This window comes from Rosa chinensis, chromosome 1 (assembly GCF_002994745.2).
Source record: "Rosa chinensis cultivar Old Blush chromosome 1, RchiOBHm-V2, whole genome shotgun sequence".
Lineage (NCBI taxonomy): Eukaryota > Viridiplantae > Streptophyta > Magnoliopsida > Rosales > Rosaceae > Rosa > Rosa chinensis.
In genome coordinates, this window is record NC_037088.1 from 63,793,392 (window position 1) to 63,816,464 (window position 23,073).

General features: G+C 39.3%; 3 protein-coding genes across 3 annotated transcripts; 2 read left to right on the forward strand and 1 right to left on the reverse strand.

Annotated features, from left to right (window-relative positions):
• Window positions 1-56: 56 nt before the first annotated feature.
• On the reverse strand, window positions 57-5,129 carry LOC112172418 (ABC transporter B family member 28). Its single transcript, XM_024309785.2, has 16 exons — window positions 4,697-5,129; window positions 4,416-4,603; window positions 4,281-4,304; window positions 4,095-4,196; window positions 3,668-3,758; window positions 3,441-3,541; window positions 3,231-3,281; window positions 3,024-3,152; window positions 2,750-2,812; window positions 2,386-2,665; window positions 2,006-2,154; window positions 1,815-1,904; window positions 1,096-1,230; window positions 961-1,017; window positions 819-875; window positions 57-592 (listed from the first exon to the last, which is right to left on the reverse strand). Exons 1-16 carry the CDS (start codon window positions 5,058-5,060, stop codon window positions 356-358), a joined length of 2,118 nt encoding a protein of 705 aa, XP_024165553.1. The 5' UTR covers window positions 5,061-5,129; the 3' UTR covers window positions 57-355.
• A 978-nt stretch (window positions 5,130-6,107) lies between these two features.
• Window positions 6,108-9,807, forward strand: LOC112172575 (post-GPI attachment to proteins factor 3). Its single transcript, XM_024310010.2, has 5 exons — window positions 6,108-6,558; window positions 7,399-7,660; window positions 7,767-7,963; window positions 8,322-8,509; window positions 9,160-9,807. The coding sequence occupies exons 1-5, from the start codon at window positions 6,458-6,460 to the stop codon at window positions 9,444-9,446; spliced, it is 1,035 nt and encodes a 344-aa protein (XP_024165778.1). The 5' UTR covers window positions 6,108-6,457; the 3' UTR covers window positions 9,447-9,807.
• A 552-nt stretch (window positions 9,808-10,359) lies between these two features.
• On the forward strand, window positions 10,360-17,753 carry LOC112172655 (valine--tRNA ligase, mitochondrial 1). Its single transcript, XM_024310125.2, has 21 exons — window positions 10,360-10,534; window positions 10,620-10,670; window positions 10,764-10,820; window positions 10,947-11,119; window positions 11,208-11,280; window positions 11,371-11,436; window positions 11,534-11,617; window positions 11,710-11,787; window positions 11,897-11,980; window positions 12,100-12,179; window positions 12,676-12,733; window positions 12,809-13,111; window positions 13,246-13,413; window positions 13,751-13,950; window positions 14,100-14,502; window positions 14,907-15,158; window positions 15,244-15,744; window positions 16,258-16,349; window positions 16,468-16,567; window positions 16,688-16,833; window positions 17,179-17,753. Exons 1-21 carry the CDS (start codon window positions 10,385-10,387, stop codon window positions 17,351-17,353), a joined length of 3,294 nt encoding a protein of 1,097 aa, XP_024165893.1. The 5' UTR covers window positions 10,360-10,384; the 3' UTR covers window positions 17,354-17,753.
• The last annotated feature ends 5,320 nt before the right edge of the window (window positions 17,754-23,073 follow it).

Sequence of the window (23,073 nt, forward strand, 5' to 3'; positions counted from 1 at the left end):
TCTGTGGGTTTCAACTGGCACAATAACAAAAACATCCATCAATGGAGTTACAAAAACAACACCGATAACAAATATGTCACATGTATCTAATATTAGCCCACGACTGTTTTGTGCAGTGGCCTAAGTTTCCCTTTCATAGGCAGGAGTCCTCATGTGTGAGTCAATGTTTACAAGATTTGGCATCAATAGGTTCTTTTAATGTGCGGAAGGTACAAAATTTTATTTCTGATTCTTGTATAATGGTAACCACAGTATATAATGTACATTTAACGTATAGCTGGGTTTGACTGCTTCATATAGGGTAAGAAAACTGCTCATGAAAACAATTTACAGCAAATCGTTTTTCTGCGTTGAGTCACTCGAATGCAAGTCTCTGAGTGCCAACCAATGAAGCATATTGACCTTTCTTGGCCAATAGTTCGGAGTGCGTCCCTAGTTCAGCTATCTTCCCCTCGGAACACAATGCAATTTGATGGGCATTTTGAACCGTGCTTAACCGGTGAGCAATCACCAACGTTGTCCGCTGTTTCATCAGATGATTCAATGCATCCTGGACTAGGCGCTCACTAACTGCATCCAATGCACTGGTGGCCTGCATTCAACAAATAACTTAAATGAAGAAGCCTAATCTCGGGTTGGCTTAGAAAAATCTACTGCCACAAAAAGGAAAGCCGAAGAACATGGAAGAAAAATGTTGAGAGTCATTTGATACGCTACCAGATTCATTTGTCACTAATTTACCATAGTTCGAAACAAGTTTGTTCCTCAACTATTACACACTAATTTATAAATAGATAGATTAGCGAGCATAGATTTACCTCATCAAGTATAAGGATTGGGGAATTCTTAAGCAGAGCTCTTGCAATTGCGATTCTCTGCAGAGTAAAATAAAAAGCAAAAGTGTCAAGCAAATTGAAATTTCTCATCCTCTCTCTGTCTCTCGAAACTTCTTTTCCCTACCTGTCTCTGGCCTCCACTAAGTAGACCTCCACGTTCACCAACCAGTGTGTCATAACCCTTTCAAGATTTAAAGAAGCATCAGTAAACAACACAAACTAGCAGAGTAAAACATAACGTGCTGTAACGTGGTTTAACCTGTGGAAGTGAAATTATGAATTCATGAGCATTTGCAGCTTTTGCAGCCTTTATTATGTCATCTTTGGATACATGATCATCTGGAAGCCCATATGCAATATTTTCTCCAACTGATACCGAAAAAAGAACAGGTTCCTGTATAATTACAAGCGGAGAAAGGTCAAAATACTATTCTGTGCCTCTTAGCATTATTCAACTTTGTTCTGTAGTGGATTTGTTTGCCATCAATGCACAATAAAAGTAATTATTGGCACTTCACACTAACTATAGACCTACCCAGTCAATTGGTCCTTCAATGAAAAGAGAGGCACAATTGAAAAGGAATGATATGTTTGCAGGAATCAATATGACCAATCTACAAATAAGTGCATTCATCAAGAACTAATACGTTTGTACAATTTAGAAATGCTAGCTAATGAAAAAAGAAAGAAAAAAAGGTATACAACATAGGTAAGCTTCATCGGATATAGACTATGATCAAAATCAGTCAAAAATGCATTAACCTATACAATTTGAAGGACAATGAGAACCCTCAAATACTAATCCAAGGTAACTTAGGTTGCTATCCATATTCTACAATTTGACGAGTTGTTACACCAGCAAATTAGACACTAGGATATATGAATCAATTACAGCACCAAAGGAAAAAAATATGTTATATTTTTAATTATGCATTATGTGAAGTGTTATATCATATCTGAGCAGAGTAAAGAAGTTACTTGGTTCACTAGAGAGACGACTCGTGCCCATTCACTCTTGTCAAATGTTCTAACATCCTCTCCTCCAACTGTTATACGACCTGAAGTTGGCTGCAAAAGTTGGATACTTAAACTCATATGGGTTGTCATCTATTAAAGACGAGTCAAACGAAAATAATTTTTCGAACATTGAAAGATAAGAGAAAGAAAACCTCATAGAAACGTGCCAATAGCTGTACAACAGTACTTTTTCCAGCACCGCTTGAACCAACCAGAGCAGTTACAGTTCCACACTTTAGCGTTAGATTTAGACCATTCAGAATTTCTACATCAGGTCTCAAAGGATAAGAGAAATGCACATCTGCAGAATGAAATTAGGTTACTCATTGGCACATTGGAACACTGCATATTTTTTGTAGGAAACTAAACAGTAAACAGTACACATTTCATATAACGATACTATGGGAAGCCTTGTCTTGTACTCTCACCTATTGAGACATGCACACATACACACACAATGCAAAATAAACACACGGAATACTTAACAGTCATTGCACCTCAAAGAGAATGTATGAAATTGCATTCTAGATACCTTCGAGACAAACATTGCCAGACCAAGCTAAGCGTCCAACATTGCTGGCTGATTTCAGAGCTGACATGTAATGCGTATTTACTGACTGGTTTTTCTCATTGGAACCATCAATGAGAAACAATCTGTAATCTTCATCAAGTACTTTCTTTTGTTGCATTTCCCTTTCTAAGCCATAAGCAAGGGCTTCATCAATTTCTACCCCAGATAAAACAGAGTTAATCCTCTCCACTGCAGCAAAAGTTCCACGAAGATCTCCAAATGTGTTAACCAGGCCTTGAACCTGAGAAGCAGGTTACATCAAACACTTATCACAAGCCATGAGAGGATATCACAAAGGTATAAAAAGCCTAAGGAGGTGACCTACGGCGAATGTTAATGTGAAAGTATAACCAATGAAAGAAGCCACAGTTCCAACAGAGAGTTCACCCTACAAGCAGGAAAAGTTCAGAAAAGAAGTTGACTGTGAGTATGAGTATAATAAATAATGATTCAAGGGCTGTTTCTACATTACCTAGTGAGATTAACAAAAATTCGATTAATGGGGGATGTCATCAATATCATAAGATAAAGTATAAGGAAGAGATGGCAAGAGATGGACAGAATCTGAATCACGCTTGAGAAGGGTTACAAGTGCTTACCGCCTTCACTTTGCTTCCTCCAAGAGAATATAAGGCCAATAGAGATATATACACAACAACTCTAGTCAACGATTCGTTAATGGATTTGAAGACCCCAAGCTTTATGCCACTGCTCTGGTAAGCAAGCACCTGCCAAGCTCATAAAGAAAATGCTAAGCACCTGAAGGGCTTTCCAGTTTTTATATTTACTAGTTTGTGTTATTTTACCTGTTTACCAAACATTAGCATTTGGCGCTTTTCCCCACCAAAGGATCTTACCTACAACAGCATGCAGTTTTTCCATATCAGTCATAAAGTGTACAGAAATTCTTCAACCACACTCCTTTTCTGAATGAAGAGACTAATTTGTAAAGAAATAATTATTTTAAAATTCAAATGGTGCAAAAAATATGTAGTCAACAATTTCAGAAAACTTACAGTACGTATGGCAGAAAAAGTTTCCGTCACACAATCAGATATGAATGCTTGAGCCATTCCATGCGCCTTGAAAACAGGCACAGTTGATCTCTTGTACAAAGCTTAAGAAAATTGATAGTAGTCAGAATCAGGGAAAAATATGTTTCAACCAACAAGACACCAAAATTTCCTGCTTAAAGACTACTGTGAGACAGTCTCAAAGACAGTTTTGAAGACAAGATAAATACCAACTAAAACAGACACGGTGAGCATCAGAAGGCCAAGGATTGGTGCAAGTTGGGGAGCCAAAACAAAGAGTATGCACAATGTTCCAGTAACCTACAAGAACAAATAAACAGGAGATTTAATGGGCCTACATGAATATGGGTACTACTTTGAAAACTGAACCCAAAAATAAGATTCCTTTGCATAGGATTACTGTTGAAGTTCCATTTCGTCGTACAAAAATTTGATTTGTACAATTTTAGTAATCACATGATTCACATCCCCAAACAATCACACAATGTCAAAACAAAGTCTGATTATCGAGAATTTTTTTTGGTGCTGTAGTGGTGAAAAGTGAAAAAGTGAATGCCATAAGATCAAAATCAGGTATTACATGCTTAAATGGAGGCAACATAAAGCCCCCTTTGTGCTTGGTGTAGAGTTGCTTGCCTCAGTAAGTGCCCTGAATCCGCGGTCCCTTGAAATGTTTTCGCTCACAACATTTTTAAGAGAACCCAAATCAGACGTTAACAATCCCGTCAATTCACCAACCTACATGAAGCAAAATCAAACTCAATCATATAGCACAGGAACACAGGATCATACAAATTCCTCAAATAAATACACACTACATACCTTGTAACGGTCAAAAAACTCGACCTGCAAGCGTAAAAAAAAAAAAAAAAAAAAAACCACAATGAAACAACAAATGGTAAGGAGACTTCAAAGCCAATAACACAGCGGTACGAAAATGCAATAACTGAATTCTACCTTCTGAATCAAAACCCTGCCGAAAATCTGAGCTCGAAGCGCGGACATGACCTTTTCCCATACAGTGTTCATATTAACAACGAAAACAACGGTTAAAATCGGCTCCAAAGCATACAAAACTCCGACTTTACTCAGCAATTTCCACAATGGCTCTGTTCTCTTCCCTATCAGAACTTCGAAAAACCGTCCTACGGTCCAAAAAGAATTAAAAAAAAAAAATCAACATTATTGTTTTCGAAATTGAAATTCAGGAACTGAAACTCTGACTCTCTCTCTGTTACCTGAAAATATCGGCATTGAAAGAGTGCAAGCGCTGCAGCCGACGAGGGCAAAAGCGGAAATTGCCAGTCGGAGCTTGTGCTTGAGCAGAAGGCTCCAGAGCAGCCCCCAGCCAATCACACTCGGCGGCTGGACCTTTGACTCCGGCTCGTCGAATTTCGGGTCGGGCTCGGTCACAATCGGGTCGGAGCCGGGTCCGGACACGTAGGCGGAGGCGGCGGTGAGGTTAGGGAGGCGGTGGAGTGAGAGGCGCGGGAAGGAATAGGATTCGCGGAGAGGTTGGTAGAGGGAAGCGAGTCGAGGCTTGATTGTGCGGAGGCGCGTGGGGGCGGCAGTGGGGGGAAGAGAGAGCGTGACGGAGGTCATGACGGCGGTTTATCGGCGAGAGTTTGATAACGGCGACGAAACGTTTCTTACTTCGTCCAAAATTTTGGGAGGGATATATAATTATATATCTCCCTTCCCTCCAATCTCACTCGCGCGGGATAATTTTTTTGGGTTTTTACCTGTTTCACCTACTTACCTCGTCATTTACCTTTTTGTTACTGAAGCTCTATTATAAATTTTAGAGGTTACGTGGAGCCTTGTTGTAATCACCGTCTAAACTTAGGATTTGTAAAAAAAAATCTATAAATAAGATGATTTGAAAGTTCATATATGGCGCTGTCAAATTTTCGCTCCACATATGATTGGTTTGGATGGATTAGTCTATGATTATATGTAATTTTTTTTTTTTGTGATAGTTATAATTCGGATGATTTTGCATTAGGTGATCCATGATTCTTGTGATCATGATTTTTCATTTATTGAATTTTAGTCCACGAGTCAACTACAGTGTATAGCACCTGTGTGACAATGATATTGCTAAAAATGCATAAAATTATGATGCTATAATTACTTAAAAGACAAATATGAGGAAAAAGGAATGTAAATCATAAGAGACTTTTTTTTTTTAAAGGAATCAATCATAAGAGACTTTACACCACCTGAATTTTTGTCATCCTTTATTGTTGGGTTGGATCATTTCATTTTCAATCACCCATAACTTTGTATTCTTGTTATTATAGTTGGTTTGAATAATTTTATTCCACCAACAATTCGTGTGATTCTAGATATTCATTTATGAAACTCGTGTTCATAAGTCAAAAAAATGTACATAACACCTCATTGCGGCAACGTAAAACTAGCAATTGCCAACAATGCATTTAAGAAAAATTATAATTAACTATGTGCAGAAGTTTAGCAATACGAGTTTTATCTATAAGCATCCGGATTGTAGATATTCGTTTATCAGTGTAAATATAACAGTATAACACCCCAGTGTGACATGCCAAAATATAAAAAAAGTGAAGAATTTTTTTAACATAGAGTCTAAATCTACAGCCACGTATCTAGAAGCGTCTGAAGGATATTATTTAATTTTCTGGAGCTCAGAGAGAGAGAGAGAGAGAGAGAGCATATCAGCACGTCCAGCAATCCACGCGTCCCCTCGAGAATCGCCACAACCTCACTCACGAGATTCTGGTCTCCGCTGCCCACATCGCCTCGATTCACCACGAGAATCGCCCCCAGCTCAACTCGCTCTCCGTGACTCACTGAGTCTCTCCCCCTGCTCTCACCTGAACTCAACTCGCTCCCCCAGCTCACTCACCTCTCTATCTCTCTGTGAGCTCAATCAATCTTCGATTCCATGGGAGCCAACATTCGTCGTCGCCAGCTCTAGAAACCTCGAGAACTTTCCGTCTTGTTGACTTTCGGATCAGATGGCCCCCCGCCTCCGTTGCATTCTCTTCCTCGCCGCACTCTCCGCCGCTCTGCTTCCGCCGCTCCTCGCCAGCTCCGGCGACGCCGATCCGATTTACCGGTAACTTTTCCGTTCTCTGTTTCCATTTCCGTTCAATTTCCAAGACTAAAGAGCTTGCTTGAGTTGTTCGTTTTCGTTTGTGGAATTTCGCTTTCGTTTTCGTTTTCCTTGAGCTTCTCTGCTGAGAAAAATCGAGCGACTTTTCTTTTGATTATATGAGCTCAGTAATGCTTGTACTGTTTGATTGATGAGGTAGTTTTAGTTTTTGATACAGAGAAATTTGATGAGGTCCTTAGTAATTTACAGTTAGAAACTCAGAACTTTGGAAATAGGCTACGTATTATTGTGTATGATGTATTTGTGGAATTTTTCGCTTTCGTTTTCGTTTTCCTTGAGCTTTTTTGCTGAGAAAAATCGAGCGACTTTGCTTTTGATTATATGAGTTCAGTAATGCTTTTACTGTTTGATTGATGAGGTAGGTTTAGTTTTTGATACAGCAAAATCAAAGAGAAATTTGATGAGGTCATCATATTGTACGGTCGGAAACTCAGACATCTGGAAATAGGCTACGTATTATTGTGTATGATGTACTTGTTAGTTGATGTGTTCAACTGATTTATTAGGGAATGATGGAAGTTATATATGATTTAATGCTGGAATGAAAATTGAGGTTATAAATTTGCTTTAATAACATAATGGAGGTGATATTAATGACTGATTAATTAGATACTTATAGCGTCATGCTGTGCATTTATTGAAAAGAAAGAATGAAGAAGAAAAAAGATTTGCATTATGATTTGTGGTCCATTCTCCGAAAAACAGTTATTTGGTGAAACGGTAACTTTTTCGCTTTTCGGTTTATGTGGAATCGTTGTGATTGTGATTGTATGGTTGTGCCAGGTCTTGTGTGGAGCAGTGTCAAAAATCTGGATGTGTAGGGGAGAAATGCTTTCAGCACTGTAAATTTTCATCTGATGGGAAACCTATTGATGGCCCTTGGTATATCGAAGAACCTCTCTATTTGCGCTGGAAGCAATGGGACTGCCAAACTGACTGTAGGTACCACTGCATGCTTGCGAGGGAGGAGGAAAGGGGGAGACTTGGTGACAAGCCTGTAAAGTATCATGGAAAATGGCCATTTTGGCGTGTTTATGGCATTCAGGTTTCCAATCAAGCTCAGTAGAGAAAGTTCATTGTTGATCTAGTTGAGCTAATTTTGCTTGCTGGCATGGCCTAATAAATTTCAATGAACTTCTTCATGTTTTCAGGAACCTGTTTCCGTTGCTCTCTCTGCTCTCAATCTTGCCATGCAATTTCAAGGTTGGATTTCATTCTTTATCCTCGTATACTACAAGTTGCCTCTGAGGCCAACTAGGAAGACTTACTATGCATATACTGGCGTGTGGCATATCTGGGGGATCTTATCAATGAATGCTTGGTTTTGGAGCGGTGTATTTCACAGCCGGTAAGTGGTTTTGTATTCCTTTACTATGTGGATGATTAAATACAATATTTTCTTCCAAAAATATTAACTTTTGACTGAAAAATAAAATACATAGCAATTGCACAGTACGTTAGATTCACAAGGCCACAATTCATGAAAGCAGGAAAAAAAAAAAGATTCCCCTCTGCTGTTTAGTTACCCACAATACCAAGTTAAAATTGCAAAAGCAAAACTATGCTATAACTTGCATTACTGATGTTGCACCAGATACAAAATTTTAGTGAATTGATTTTACCCAGAGTCAGGGTAGAACAAAATTTTCATATGTTCATCTTAGATCGAATGTTGATTATGTTCTTAACTTTTTTGTACAATGCAGGGATGTGGAGTTGACAGAGAAGCTAGATATTTCTTCTGCTGTCGCATTACTTGGTTTTTCCCTCATTGTAGCAATACTGAGAGCTTTCAATGTCAGAGATGAGGCCGCCAGGGTCATGGTCTGTGCTCCACTGATTGCATTTGTGACCACACACATACTGTACCTGAACTTCTATAAACTTGATTGCGGTAATACATTTTTCTAGAAGCCCCATTATGTGAATGATGAAAATTGGTTTCAAAAATCAATTACCTCAAATGCAATTGCATGTAAAGGATTGCCGTACTAAATATACCACGACTAGAGTAAATTATGTGGTAATTTAGCTGTTTGTAGATTGCACTTGCAAAATCCTTTTGCTGCCCTGTCTTTCACTGCACTAAGTTAGTTTCTTCCTTCATAATAGTGTAGTAACAAGAAGTGAAGTTACTGGTTCCATCAGAAACAGTTGTAATATTTTGGTTTTGTTTTCTCTATTAATGAACATGTTACTGGTCAACTGTGCATGAAATTCGTTACATTTCTTTCAATTGGGGTATCATGGATTGGGAGATATGTGTCTAAATTTTGGTAACAGTGGATGCATAGAAAACATTAGAAATGTCTTCTTTTCTGTGTTGAGTTTATTTGAAACAGCTTCTGATGGAGACACAGATGTTTTAAATGCATTTCCATGTAGTGGCTTCGATCATCATGCCTAATGAATTCTAGTATAGCAGCCAGGACAAGCATCTTGTCAGAAATTCAATTTAATCTTGTTGGTTTTAACAGTATTTGCTGTGGCGTAGTTGTGGGATTCCAATATTTCTAGGAAATGAACTTATACAAGTTTTTGCAGGTTTGAATATGAAGGTTTGCACAGCCATGGGCGTTGCTCATCTTCTTATATGGGCAGTTTGGGCTGGTACTACCCGTCATCTATCACGCTGGAAGTTGTGGGTGGTTGTTGTCGGAGGAGGCCTTACCATGCTCTTGGAGATATATGACTTCCCACCTTACCGAGGATTTATAGATGCTCATGCAATTGCAAACGGTATCACCATCCCTCTCACATACCTTTGGTGGAGTTTTGTCAAGGATGACGCCGAGTTTATGACAGCAGCTCTCCTTAAGAAAGCAAAGTAGTAGTCCTGAATATGAAGTGGTTCTCAGATGGTGGATGGTATCAAGATACACGACATGTTCACCCCCGTTAATTCATCAATATTCTCACTCTCTCTTTTTTCATGTGTATGCATTTATCTGAAATGCTTACCATGGTGGTTCACGTGGTTTTTTGCATTTCATTGGTAGATGTCCAATTGGTAGATGTCCAATTGTTTCCACCGAAAGAATCCAAGTTTCCAGGTCATTGTGTTTGTGGTTTTTTTCCTGGAAAATCTCTCAATTTGTAGATGTGAGGCTCAGTAACTGAGTTTCTATATTGTACTGTAAATCTTTGTGGATACAATTTAGCATGTTGTGTTATTTGACTTCTTTCGGTCTACAATTTAGCATGTTGTGTTATTTGACTTCTTTCGGTCTATATAGTGAAGCTATATATGCTTATGCAGAAAGGGTCATAACCATAACATATATTGGCAACAAGTATCTATGAGCCGACGTAATGTGCTTATTGTATGACATCCTCGTTGTTATATTGTTAATGAACCAAACTGAGCTACAATGATGTTTCCAACCTTGGCTTTGACACAATGCTGAGGGGTTCGAAAGCTGGTATTGTTTTGGTGGTAAACCTTGGTGTTTGTACTCAAACCCCAAATTTTCCAAAATAACATGGAGTTTTTAGAGGAGATTCCCTAGTACAGTTGCTGTCTAACTTGGCATGATTTCGACTCTCGAGAAGAATTTTACCAATCAAAACTCATTGGTACTTGTGTTTGACGATTATAGTTAAAAGCGTTAGGAGGTTGAATTCTCAGGCCCTAGTCCAATACCTCTGACCAGTACAAAGTGTGGTAAAACCGTAAAAGTAGTAAGAAGAGTCCTTGCAAGAAAAGGAACAATATTTTTGGCACCAAGTATAAAACCACGCTATAGCCTAAACATTACAAAGCGTATATATGCTTGGGCCCTACTTTAGGGTTTTAGCCAAGCCGCCAAGCTCTTACCAGTCCATCGGCAACCAAATCAAAGTTGCAGCAGCGCCTTATCTCCTCCGTCACTTCCGTATCCGCCCTCCTCTTCTTCAATCAGCTCCGGCCGGCAAAGCCGTAAGTGAAAATCCACCGCCAAATCATAGCCGTAGATTTCATCGCTTCATCAGTTTATATCTAACTCAGGACTGTTCGATTGTAGATGGATGCTGGAATCGAAGACCCGGAGAAGAAGAAGAAGAAGGAAGAGAAGGTTTTTACTTTTAACCGATTGTTTCTTTGTGATTTTAGCCTAAGGTTTTGGTTTTTATTTTATTTTTTTACTGAAGAAAATTGTTGATTTTAGGCAAGAGAGAAAGAATTGAAAAAGCAAAAAGCGTTAGAGAAAGCTGCCAAGTTCCAGGTAAATTATTATGGTTAATTTGGATTTGGAGTGATTTTGGATGCGATTGAAATTGCCATTATGGTGTAGTGATGAACTGCTGAGGTGTTTGGGGATTCATGTTTCGAAAAATTGATGTGGTTGTAGGCACAACAAGCGAATGCTGCTTCGAAGAAGAGTGAGAAGAAGAGTGTGAAGCGTGGGAATGAAGAGGATGAAAATGCAGCTGATTTTGTTGATCCTCTGACTCCGGTTGGCCAGAAGAAGCAGATGTCTAAGCAGATGGCCAAACAGTACAGTCCAAGTGCTGTCGAGAAGGCGTGAGTTTCGTGTTTGCCTTTTGCTATTTTGCTGTTGGTTTCGAATTGTATATTGTGCATGTTGTGATTTGTACTTGATGGTTTTTAGGTGGTATGAGTGGTGGGAGGAAGTGGGGTTCTTTGTGCCAGATGCTAAGAGCTCTAAACCTCCGTTTGTGATTGTAAGTGTGGTGTCGCGCCTTAAAAAGTGTGTTCTTGCGTTGTAAGTGATTTCAAATAGCAGAATGAACTGGTTCTTGCATGTGTTGCAGGTTTTCCCGCCCCCCAATGTGACTGGCGCGCTTCATATAGGCCATGCCCTTACTGCTGCTATTGAGGTCGCATCTGTAGATAAATTCCTGCATTTGTTATGTTCATTGGTGGTTTCCAAATGTTGTCTAAAAAAATTAATTGACATTATTTCGTGACATGCAGGACACTATGATTCGTTGGCGAAGAATGTCGGGTTACAATGCCTTGTGGGTGCCTGGAATGGACCATGCTGGGATTGCAACTCAGGTTCTGATCCATTCCGTTCATACCAAATATAGATTAGCTTCAATACAGATTTTGTTTATTTGCTGGCTGTAACTTTTATATGCTGTTTATAGGTTGTTGTAGAAAAGAAGCTGATGCGTGAACGCAATTTAACCCGACATGATATTGGTCGCGACGAGTTTGTGTCTGAAGTGAGTTCATACTGATATCTAGTATAGATTTCATGATAATTTTGTTGTTAAAAATTATCAAGTTTCTTCTTACCTACTGATATTGTTGATTGTATCTTGTTTATGAAAGGTTTGGAAATGGAAAAATAATTACGGGGGCACTATACTAAAGCAGCTACGTCGTCTGGGTGCTTCATTGGATTGGTCCCGTGAGGTGAGCATTTGAGTTTCCTGTAGCTTGTATTTATTTGGTTCGAATTTGACACAGTCCAAAAGATCTCTCTCTTTATATGTATAATGTACATAGATATAACTTATTTCCTTTATTTTTAGTGCTTTACAATGGATGAGAAGAGGTCAAATGCTGTGACGGAGGCTTTTGTGAGGCTTCATAAGCAAGGGCTTATCTACAGGTATGGTTTATTAAAAATCAGATTAATCTTGCACTTAATGTGAACTGCTTTTTTGTTTATTTTGATTTTTTCTCTCATAGTTTTATGCTAATATGAGTATCTGTAAGCCCTATTGACACGAACATCATGCAAGTTCCTTCAGGTGGTAATTTAAGATGAGACTATGAGCTGCCTTGATAAATACAATTTATGTGATACCTTGTGGGAAAATGGATAAATACAACTTCAAGATTTTATTGTATGGGGATGCCAGCTCTATATTTGTGGTTCTAATTTGATTTCGTATGCATGTTTTGCTTATATCTTCAGTTTGTTGGGGTTGAGTCTTTAGGGTAAAGACCATTGAACTTGTTGAATTAACACAAACTAGTGTGATAGAATGATTTGTTATATGTTGATCCATGTCTCTTTGATATGCTTTGGTTGGTTGTCTTCTCCAGTAATCTACACCTATATGTTGTTTTCTTGTCTATCTGATGATGCTTTTGTTTTGTAGGGATAACCGCCTAGTGAATTGGGATTGTGTCTTGCGAACGGCAATATCTGAAATTGAGGTCAGCACTCTCCTTTTGGTTGTGTAATTTTTCCAAATATTTTCAGTATTGTTGAATTTCTTGCTGTATGTGTAGGTGGACTATATAGATATAAAAGAAAGAACGTCTCTTGAGGTTCCTGGATACAAGAACCGTGTTGAATTTGGCGTTTTAACATCATTTGCATACCCTCTGGAAGACAATTTGGGTGAGATAGTTGTGGCAACCACCAGAGTGGAAACTATGCTCGGTGATACTGCTATTGCTGTACATCCAGATGATGACAGATATAAGCATCTTCATGGAAAGCATGCCATTCATCCATTTAATGGAAGAAGGATTCGTATAATCTGTGATGCAATTCTCGTTGATCCAGAGTTTGGGACTGGTGCTGTGAAGGTGAGAGCTAGACATAATAGCATATAAGTCATGATATATATATATATATATATATGTGTGTGTGTGAATTTTTTTTTCCTTTCACGTTTATGCTTCAGTATGTAAATTTAATCTTGGTGTTTTGTGTCACTCAGATTACTCCGGCCCATGATCCTAATGACTTTAATGTCGGAAAGCGCCATAATCTGGACTTTATAAACGTCTTCACTGATGATGGAAAAATAAACCAGGATGGTGGAGAGTTTGCAGGGATGCCACGCTTCAAAGCCCGGGAGGAAGTTACTGAAGCATTAAAGAAGAAGGTACCATCTATTAAGTTGTGACTGTCATTTAATCTTTGGTTTGAGAAGTGCTTACCATTATCGGTATTTGTACACCTTTAACACTATTAATATGTCTTCTCTATCTTCCAAGTTTCATATTGTTCTTTTCAACTTGATACTCTTCAAACAATGAAATTGAATTGGCTGCAGTCCCTTCATTCCATAATTAGCACTACCTACTTGTAATTGCATCACTTATCAGTGTCACCTGTTTTTCGTTGCATATTGTCATAGTAGTTGGAGGGTACTGTCCATTTACGTCAAGTTCTCAAAGCTGTAATGAGTATTTTGGTGACATTATTCTCTTTGCATTTAGGGCCTCTTTAAAGAAGCAACGACAAATGAGATGCGTCTTGGTATATGCTCTAGAAGCAAGGATGTTGTTGAACCCATGATAAAGCCCCAGTGGTATGTCAAATGTAGTGGTATGGCCAAGGGAGCCCTTGATGCTGCTGTAGATGATGATAATAGAAAGCTTGACATCATTCCGAGACAGTATAATGCTGATTGGAAGAGGTAGTCTTCTTGTTTTCTTTACTTTGCTGAAAGAAATTTCCACTGTGTTTATTGGTAATAAATATTACAATTGGTGACATAAGCTGCTGTGTTTATCATTTCCACATAAAGAAAATAAAAATAAAAAGCTTATGTTTTCTTGTTCATAGATGGCTTGAGAACATTCGTGATTGGTGCGTCTCACGGCAACTTTGGTGGGGTCACCGCATTCCTGCATGGTATGCCGTTTTGGATGGTGACAAGCCAGAAGATTTTGGATCATTAGATGACCGATGGGTGGTTGCAAGAAATGAGGAAGAGGCTAAAGCACTGGCTAGTCAAAGATATGAGGGAAAGGAGGTTAAACTGGAACAGGATCCTGATGTGCTTGACACGTGGTTTTCTTCTGGTCTCTTCCCATTGTCCGTGTTGGGTTGGCCGGAAGATACAGAAGATTTGAGAGCTTTCTATCCAACTTCAGTTCTTGAAACTGGGCATGACATTATCTTTTTCTGGGTCTCTCGTATGGTAATGCTTGGAAGTACATTGGGTGGTAATGTACCTTTCACAAAGGTGAGCAATAAATGGACAAATAGATGTTTGTGCTAGCTAGTCAACTTGTAGCTAATTATAACTCACAAGTTGCGACTGTAAAATATAAGAGCAAATGTTCCTTTTTAGTGGTTTTAAATTTATAGAAAATAAATTATTTGCATTCTTACTAGTCGGTAGCATGTTATTCCTACTGTTAAACTTCTATTTTTCTTCTTGTCATCATGAACAATGTATTGTGTCTGCTGGTGTTAGGTGCCTTCTCTAATATAGTTGATTGGATTTGTAATTGTAACCAGTGGAGTCTGGCTTCATGGAAGTAATGTAGTATTCAGGCTTCCTGACAAAATATAGTATGGTTGATTATCAACCTTGTCAAAGCTTTTTATATATTGATTACTAAGGTGTTTGGTGCTGCTCTGCAGGTGTATTTGCATCCAATGATTCGTGATGCGCATGGGCGTAAAATGTCCAAGTCCTTGGGGAATGTCATTGATCCTCTTGATGTGATCAATGGTGTTTCGCTGGAAGATCTACACAAGAAGCTTTCAGAGGGAAATTTGGACCTGAGGGAAATAGCTATAGCCAAAGAAGGCCAAAAAAAGGATTTTCCTGATGGTATTGCTGAATGTGGTTCTGATGCGCTACATTTTGCTCTGGTCTCATACACTGCTCAGGTTTAGGTTTCTGTCTTTCTATTTTTTGTGGGTGACTGTTTTTTCTTAGATGGATTGGTAACATATTTTGGTTGTCTTTTTTCAGTCTGATAAGATAAATCTGGATATCCAAAGGGTTGTCGGTTACCGGCAGTGGTGTAATAAACTTTGGAACGCCGTACGATTTGCTATGAGCAAACTTGGGGATGATTATGTTCCGCTATCAACAGTAATCCCGGATGTGCTTCCATTTAGTTGCCGGTGGATACTCTCGGTACTTAATAAAGCCATCTCCAAAACTATTTTGTCATTGGACTCGTACGAGTTTTCAGATGCAGCCACTGCAGTGTATGCTTGGTGGCAGTACCAATTGTGTGATGTGTTCATTGAAGCCATAAAACCCTACTTTGCTGGAAACAATCCAAAGTTTGCATCTGAAAGGGGTTTTGCACAAGACACGCTCTGGTTGTGTCTGGATACTGGACTACGGCTGCTTCACCCATTTATGCCTTTCGTTACCGAAGAACTATGGCAGCGTCTCCCATCATCCAAGCATCACAATAGGGCAGCATCAATTATGATATGCGACTACCCATCCATCGTGGAGGTTGTTTATTTATCTTTGTATTTTATTGGTGTCTAATCATAGAGGTTAGTGTAGTCCAGTATTAAAAAGGAAAGGATTAAGCTATTTGGCATGTGGGTAGTTTTTCTGTGGGTGGACACTTTGTGCAGGTGTCCTATTAATAAGAGGCAATTATGTTAATGTCAGATAACTGGAGTCATTTAAGAAGTCTTCGACTGGTTTTGTACTGCAGGGGCTTTCTTCATCCACATTCATGTCCTGTCATGTCCTTCATATATTTCATGTTTTATGTTTAGGTTATTCGCTCTGCACTTTGACAGTTTTCCCCGTTATTGTAGTTTAATGTTTGTTTTTATGTCATACATGGGGAATAATTTTAATGTTTGTTTTTGATAGTTGGGTGATGTTGCACTTGCATTATAGTTGTCAGGCCATAAGTAGGTGCTTTCTGGTTTTTATAGATGACCATGTACCTATGAATGGATATGAACTTAGTCTGTGTAGTAACTATCTTTCTATATTTTATTCTTCCAGTGCTGGACAAATGAAAGGGTGGAGTCTGAAATGAGTCTTATTGACTCTATTGTTAGATCTCTCCGGTCACTGTCTCAAGAGAGTCGTGAAAGGTAATTCCGTAGTGCAGTGTGACATGTTTTCTTCGGCTTGACATCTGCGAACTTTTCACTTTAATGTTGCAAATTGATATATAATTGAGTTCTCATCCTGTCTGTTCTGTTTCTGTAGACGACCAGCTTTTGTGCTGTGTCGATCAATGTCAGATCGAGAGATATTATGTAGACAACAACTAGAGATTGAAACTCTTGCCAATCTGTCATCTCTGACGGTAAGTATCTGTCTTGCATGATTGTACTGTACTCAATTCTGTTTCCTATTAAATCAAGGTTAAATGTTAAATTCCTGTAGTTGATTTGTATTTAGATTTGATAAATTCGTATATCCACAGGTAATCAGTGAGAATGAAGCCGCCCCAACTGGATGTGCTGTGTCTGTTGTAAATGAAAACCTATCTGTTTATCTGAAGGTTCTAGGATCTCGTTCTGCAGAAATAGATCTTGAAAAGATCCGGAAAAAGATGGAAGACATTAAATTGTAAGTTCGAAGTTTTAACTTACTTTGATACCCTGCAGTTCTCACAACCACCAGATTTTATGAAATTGAAAAACTCACCTTTGATTAGGATCCCTTGAGGGAATATAGTTTTACAACAAGGTATATACTGTAAAGATGAGTATAGTAGTAGTGCAATCGTAAGAGTTAGAATACCTGATACATAATTGGAAAGTTTATTATGAATGATAATGTTGAAAGATGGTTCAGTCATGAATTTCTTTGGATAACACGGGTTCAACTTCTTCGTGGGTAGCAGTGAGTAAAATCTAATGACATCCGAAATATAAGTTTAAATAATTCTAACAGCACTTTTATACTCAACAGGCAACAGGAGAAGATTACGAAGGTGATGAATGCTGCTGGTTACAAAGAAAAGGTCCCCGAGAAGATTCAAAAAGCTAATGCTGATAAACTTGAATCCCTGGAGAAGGAAAAACTGTCTCTTGAAGAGGCAAGCCAACATATGGAAGCGCAGATATCAAGCAATAAACAAGATTGACTTTCAATTTATTGTACAACCAACTTTGCAGACTCATAGAAAAATGAAAGGCTTTCAGATTCTGTATGCTGATATACATATTAGCTCTGTTCATTGTTTTTGGTATTGAGGCTGTTGCTGCTAATGTTTTAAATAAGTGACATTTGCTTTTTCTACAAGGAACCTGCTGCTTGACATGAATTACAGGAGTACAGGACATTGTTGTACTAAAGGAAAAGAAACCCATCAGAAGGATAGGAAGGATATCCTTTGTTGCACCACATGAATAATAATTCAATTGTTGATAGCATTGATTGATCCTGTCCGTTCTTAACGAAATGTAATTGGGAAAGATATGGATCCAGTTGGTGTGGAACAGTTCGTAATCTTTTGTATGATACATATATTGACGTTTTTTTTTTAAAAGTACTTCTGTATTTTGTATTTTTAAACATGTTAAAAGGGACTTGTTAAATTTCTCGTATTTTTGAAGTGAAAAATATTATTTACGTATTATATAGATTTTTTTTTAAATATTTTGTACATATTATTGAATATGAATTAATATTTTAAAATTAATTAATTAAAATTATTTTGCTGAATTTTTCAACAAATTATTTAATGAAATGTCCGAGTAATATACTTACATATTTTTTGCGTATTATATATATTTTGTATGTTACTAACTATGGTGTAGAGTATCTCAAAAAAAACCCTAGCTTAGTTTGGCGGCTGCTTTTTGCGACGGCGGTCTGCGACGGCGGCGCTGCAGCTTTTTCAGGTGCAAGCCGCGCTATTCTCTCTCTGAGAGCACACTGATCGCTTGTTCTAGCGATCCTAGGCGCCATTTTGTGCGTGTATCTCCTTCTGGTATCGGTCCAGATGAATGTTCTAGCCTGGAATTGTCGTGGAATCGGCAACGACTCCGCGGTGCAAGCTATGAAGCAATTGGTTACCCAACATCGTCCATCTTTTATCTTTTTGAGCGAGACAAAGGTCTCTGACTCGGATTACATGAGAAAGCTGAGACTGGAGCTACGTTATCTCAACTGTGAAGCTGTTTTTAGCCGGGGCCAGTCCGGTGGTCTGGCATTGTTTTGGAGTGATGGAATTGATGTTAGGTTTCGGTCAAAGTCGCATCATCACATTGATGTTGAAGTCTGGGAAAGAGATGGGTCTGGGATTGCTTGGAGACTATCGGGTTTCTATGGACACCCGACAACCTGTGAGCGTCACCGGACCTGGACGCTCCTTCGTGAGCTCTCTACGCAGTCTGCGCTTCCATGGATTGTGGTGGGTGATTTTAATGAAGTTCTGCATGTGGCAGAGAAAGCTGGGGGCAGTGTACGTCGTGAAGGACAGATGCAACAGTTTCGTGATGCTCTTGCCTTCTGCGACTTATTTGATCTGGGTTTCTCAGGCTCGGCTTTTACCTGGAGTAGGGCTGGCATTAGATGCCGGCTAGATAGGGCAGTGGGGACGGCGTCCTGGATGGATATATTCCCAGCTGCTCGGGTTTCTAATCTAAAACCTATTCATGGTGATCATGTTCCCATCCTCTTGGGGGTGTACCCGTCTCCCCTAGCCACTGTTCAACGTCGGCGTAAACGCTTCCGTTTTGAGAGCTTCTGGGTAAGGCATGAAGCTTGTGCAGAGGTAGTGAAATCTGGTTGGGTGTGTGAGCCACGGAACCAACCTATGTCCCAAGTTTCTAGGAAGATTATGCATACGCGTTTCGCCCTTAATGATTGGCAGAGGAATACTTTTGGATGTAGACGAAGGGAGATTGAGGTCTTGCGGGGCAGACTCCAGGCTCTTCTTGATTTACCTGCTTCCGAATCTAACCAACATGAGAGTCTGTCTTTATCCTCAAAATTGGATGGTCTCCTTGCGCAGGAGCACGATTACTGGAAGCAAAGGGCGAAGATAACTTGGCTAGCTGAAGGTGACCGCAATACTAAGTTTTTCCACCGGAAGGCGTCCAATCGACGAGCAAAAAATCGTTTGCTTGGGCTTTTTGATAACCAGGGAGTCTGGCAGTCCACGGAGGGGGGTATTGAGGCTGTGGTTATGGATTATTTTGGTTCGATGTTCAGTGCAAGTGAGGTTGATTTGTCTCATATGCAATCTGTAGTGGCACTGGTTCAGCCAAAGGTCACACCGGGAATGAACTCCAAGCTTTGTGCTCCTTACACGGCAACTGAAATTAAGGCTGCTCTCTTTCAGATGTATCCCACCAAGGCTCCCGGTCCGGATGGGATGCCTCCTTTATTTTTTCAGCAATATTGGGATACTATTGGATCTGATGTTGTGTGTGCAGTTCAGAGCTTTCTCCACTCTGGTCAGTTACTTGCTTCGATTAATTACACACACGTTTGTCTTATTCCAAAGATTAAAAACCCTGCTTGCATGTCAGATTTGCGTCCCATCGCTCTGTGTAATGTCATGTATAAGATTTTCTCTAAGGTGATCGCCAATAGATTGAAGGGTATCCTATCCCAGATTATTTCTCCTTTTCAGAGTGCTTTTATTCCTGGGCGTTTAATATCTGACAATACTCTTATTGCTAATGAGGTTTCTCATTTCATTCATAATAACCGTTCCAGTAATGATGGAGTTTTGTCTCTTAAGCTTGACATGAGTAAGGCTTATGACCGCATGGAGTGGATTTTCTTGGAGGCAGTCTTATTTCGGTTGGGATTTGATGAGTCCTGGATACAGGTCATTATGCAATGTGTCAAGACTGTCCGTTATTCTTTTTTGATTAATGGGCAGCCTCGTGGCTACTTGGCACCCACCAGAGGTTTGAGGCAAGGTGACCCTTTATCACCATATCTATTCCTGCTTTGTACTGAAGTGTTTTCCGCTCTATTGGAGAATAAGGTTACTCAGGGACAACTTCAAGGGGTTCAGATTTGTTCAGGGGCTCCTACTATCCACCACCTGTTATTTGCAGATGATAGCCTTCTGTTTGGTAAGGCTACTTTAGAGGAATGTTCTCATATTCAGGATGTCTTGTTGGATTATGAGTTAGCTTCGGGCCAGAAAGTTAATTTCTCTAAAAGCAGCATAGTCTTTAGTAGGAAGGTGTGCCCTTCTTTGCAGCAACTGATTGCAGGTTCACTTGGGGTGGTTATTGTGGACAAACATGACAAATATCTGGGTCTACCTACTTATTTGGGGAGGAATAAAACTGAGACTTTTGCTTATATACAGGAGAGTTTGAACAAGAAACTTGAGGGTTGGCAAGGCAAACTTCTAAGTAGTGCAGGGAAGGATCTTCTTATAAGGGTAGTTGCTCAGTCCCTTCCTTCATATACTATGAGTTGCTTTTTATTACCTAAGCTTTTTTGTGATTCAATGCACCAGAAGTGTGCTAAGTTCTGGTGGGGCAGTAAGGGTGAGAATCGGAAAATTCATTGGTTGTCTTGGGACCGATTATGTCAACCCAGAGAGCTTGGAGGAATGGGTTTTCGGGATTTGCATGCACATAATTTGGCTCTTTTGTCAAAGCAGGGTTGGAGGTTAATTCGTAATTCGGGTTCTCTTTTGGCTCGATTGTATCAAGCTAGGTATTTCCCTAATGGTGACTTCTGGTCTAGTGAGCTTTCCTCATCACCTTCTGCATGCTGGAGGGGTATACATGCAGCAAAACATATTTTGAGGAGGGGTGTCCGTTGGCAGGTTGGGAATGGGCAGTTAGTAAGGATTTGGGAGGATCCATGGATTCCAAGACCCTTTACTTTTCTTCCTATTATCCATCGTGTGGATGGCCCAGAGAGGGTTTCCGATTTGTTACTTCCAGGTTTTACTTGGAATCAGGCTCTTGTTAATCAGTACTTTGCAACTGAGGATGTGGATTTGATTCTTTCCATATCTCTTAGTCAGCGTGATGTACCCGATCGTCTTATTTGGCATTATGATAAGAGGGGAAGATTCTCTACTAAAAGCGCTTATGCTTTGGCTTTTAGTGAGCTTCATGACAGTGGGGTAGCTACTTCTCATCCGGGTAATCTTTCTTCTTTTTGGAAGCAGATTTGGTTTGCTCAAATTCCTGGTAAAGTTAAAGTTCATTGGTGGAAAGTTTGCTCTTCTATCCTTCCCACAGCTGCTACTCTACGCACTAGACGAGTCTTGGTCCAGGATGGTTGTTGGTTTTGCAATGATCAGGATGAATCTATTAATCACATTACGAGGGATTGTCAGTTTGTAAAGGATCTGCTTTCTTTCTTCCCTGAGTTGCATGGCGTCCTACAGATTGTTTGCAGTGAAGGTACGTCAATTGGTACTTGGTTGGCATCTTGTTTTGAGGTTCTCTCTAAAAAGAATGTGGCCCTTTTACTGTTTGTTGGATGGTTCGTATGGAAGGAGCGTAATCAGAGAGTGTGGTCAAATAGATTTGTTTCTTTGAACCACTTGCAGTTTCTGATAAGATCCTCCTTTATGTTGGTTCAGTCTCATTTGGTTACTACTCGGAGGACTTCTGGGAGGATTAGGCCGGTTTGGTCCCCGCCTTCTTCAGGCTGGCTTAAGGCCAATTGTGATGGTGCATTTGATTTGTTATCTAAATCTGGTGGGATAGGAGTGGTTATACGTGATGCATTGGGTGACATTGTTGGCGGTGCATGCATCAAGGTTAATTATGTTGCCTCTCCTGAAGCTATAGAAGCCATGGCTTGCAGGGCTGCTTGCTCCCTAGCAGTCCAATATCATCTTTCTCCCATTATTTTTGAGACTGATTGTCAGCACTTAGTCTCTTCTGTTGAGTCTGGGGGTGAAGAAACCTCACCATTGGGTCGTGTTATTGAGGATATCAATTCCTTTCTACAGGTGCTAGTTGGCTCTTCTTTGAGGCATGTGTACCGTGAGGCCAATACTGCTGCCCACAATTTAGCTAAACTTGCTCTACTTTCTTCTTTCAATTTATCTTGGAGTGGGCATGTCCCTCCAGCTATTAGAAGCTTTATTGCTTCCCAGTGTACCCATTGATTGGTCAATATAATCAGTTCGTTTTTCCCCTCAAAAAAAAAAAAACTTTGGTGTAGAATAACATCGGTAAAATTGGACAAGATAGAATCATATGTTTAATATTTATATGGGACTATAGCACACCATCATTCAAAAAAAAATTCGACATCATGTATTTTAAATGGACTATCATGCAAATTTTGGTCAAATCTCATGTTTTATTTTTTTACTACAATTTTATCAGTCTCAAATCTTATTTGTTAAATATTTATTGATCTGATGAAACTTAAAATCATGAACCAATTTTTGAATTTTTCAAAATGAAAACACAATAAATTTCATTAAAAAAACTTTGCTCGAGATTTCAGTATTCCATTAATTAGAACACATTGTAAGCATATCGTACAATAGAGTTTCGAGTCAAGTTTTGACCAAGAAGAAACACCTCGAAAACTAATCTTGACTTCCCCATGTAATCTAATCAGAATCCCTTTTGAAATTGTTAAATTGAGTTTAGAGGGAATTTTATTTTACCCGACCCGGGTAAGTATCGGTTTAGCCCGCGTAGAAGCCCAAAAGGCCCACAGTGTGATAGAGTTTATCTTTAGTTGCTACAATCCACTGGTATACAGCCTAACATACTAGCACTAAGTAAGCCAATCATCTTCCACTGTGCGAAAAACGATCACGTGGTTTATTGGCGCGAATAAATGCTATTGGCCACTGCTAAAACGAAACCGGAGCTTTTTTTTCCTTTTTTTGGTGCTTTAAAA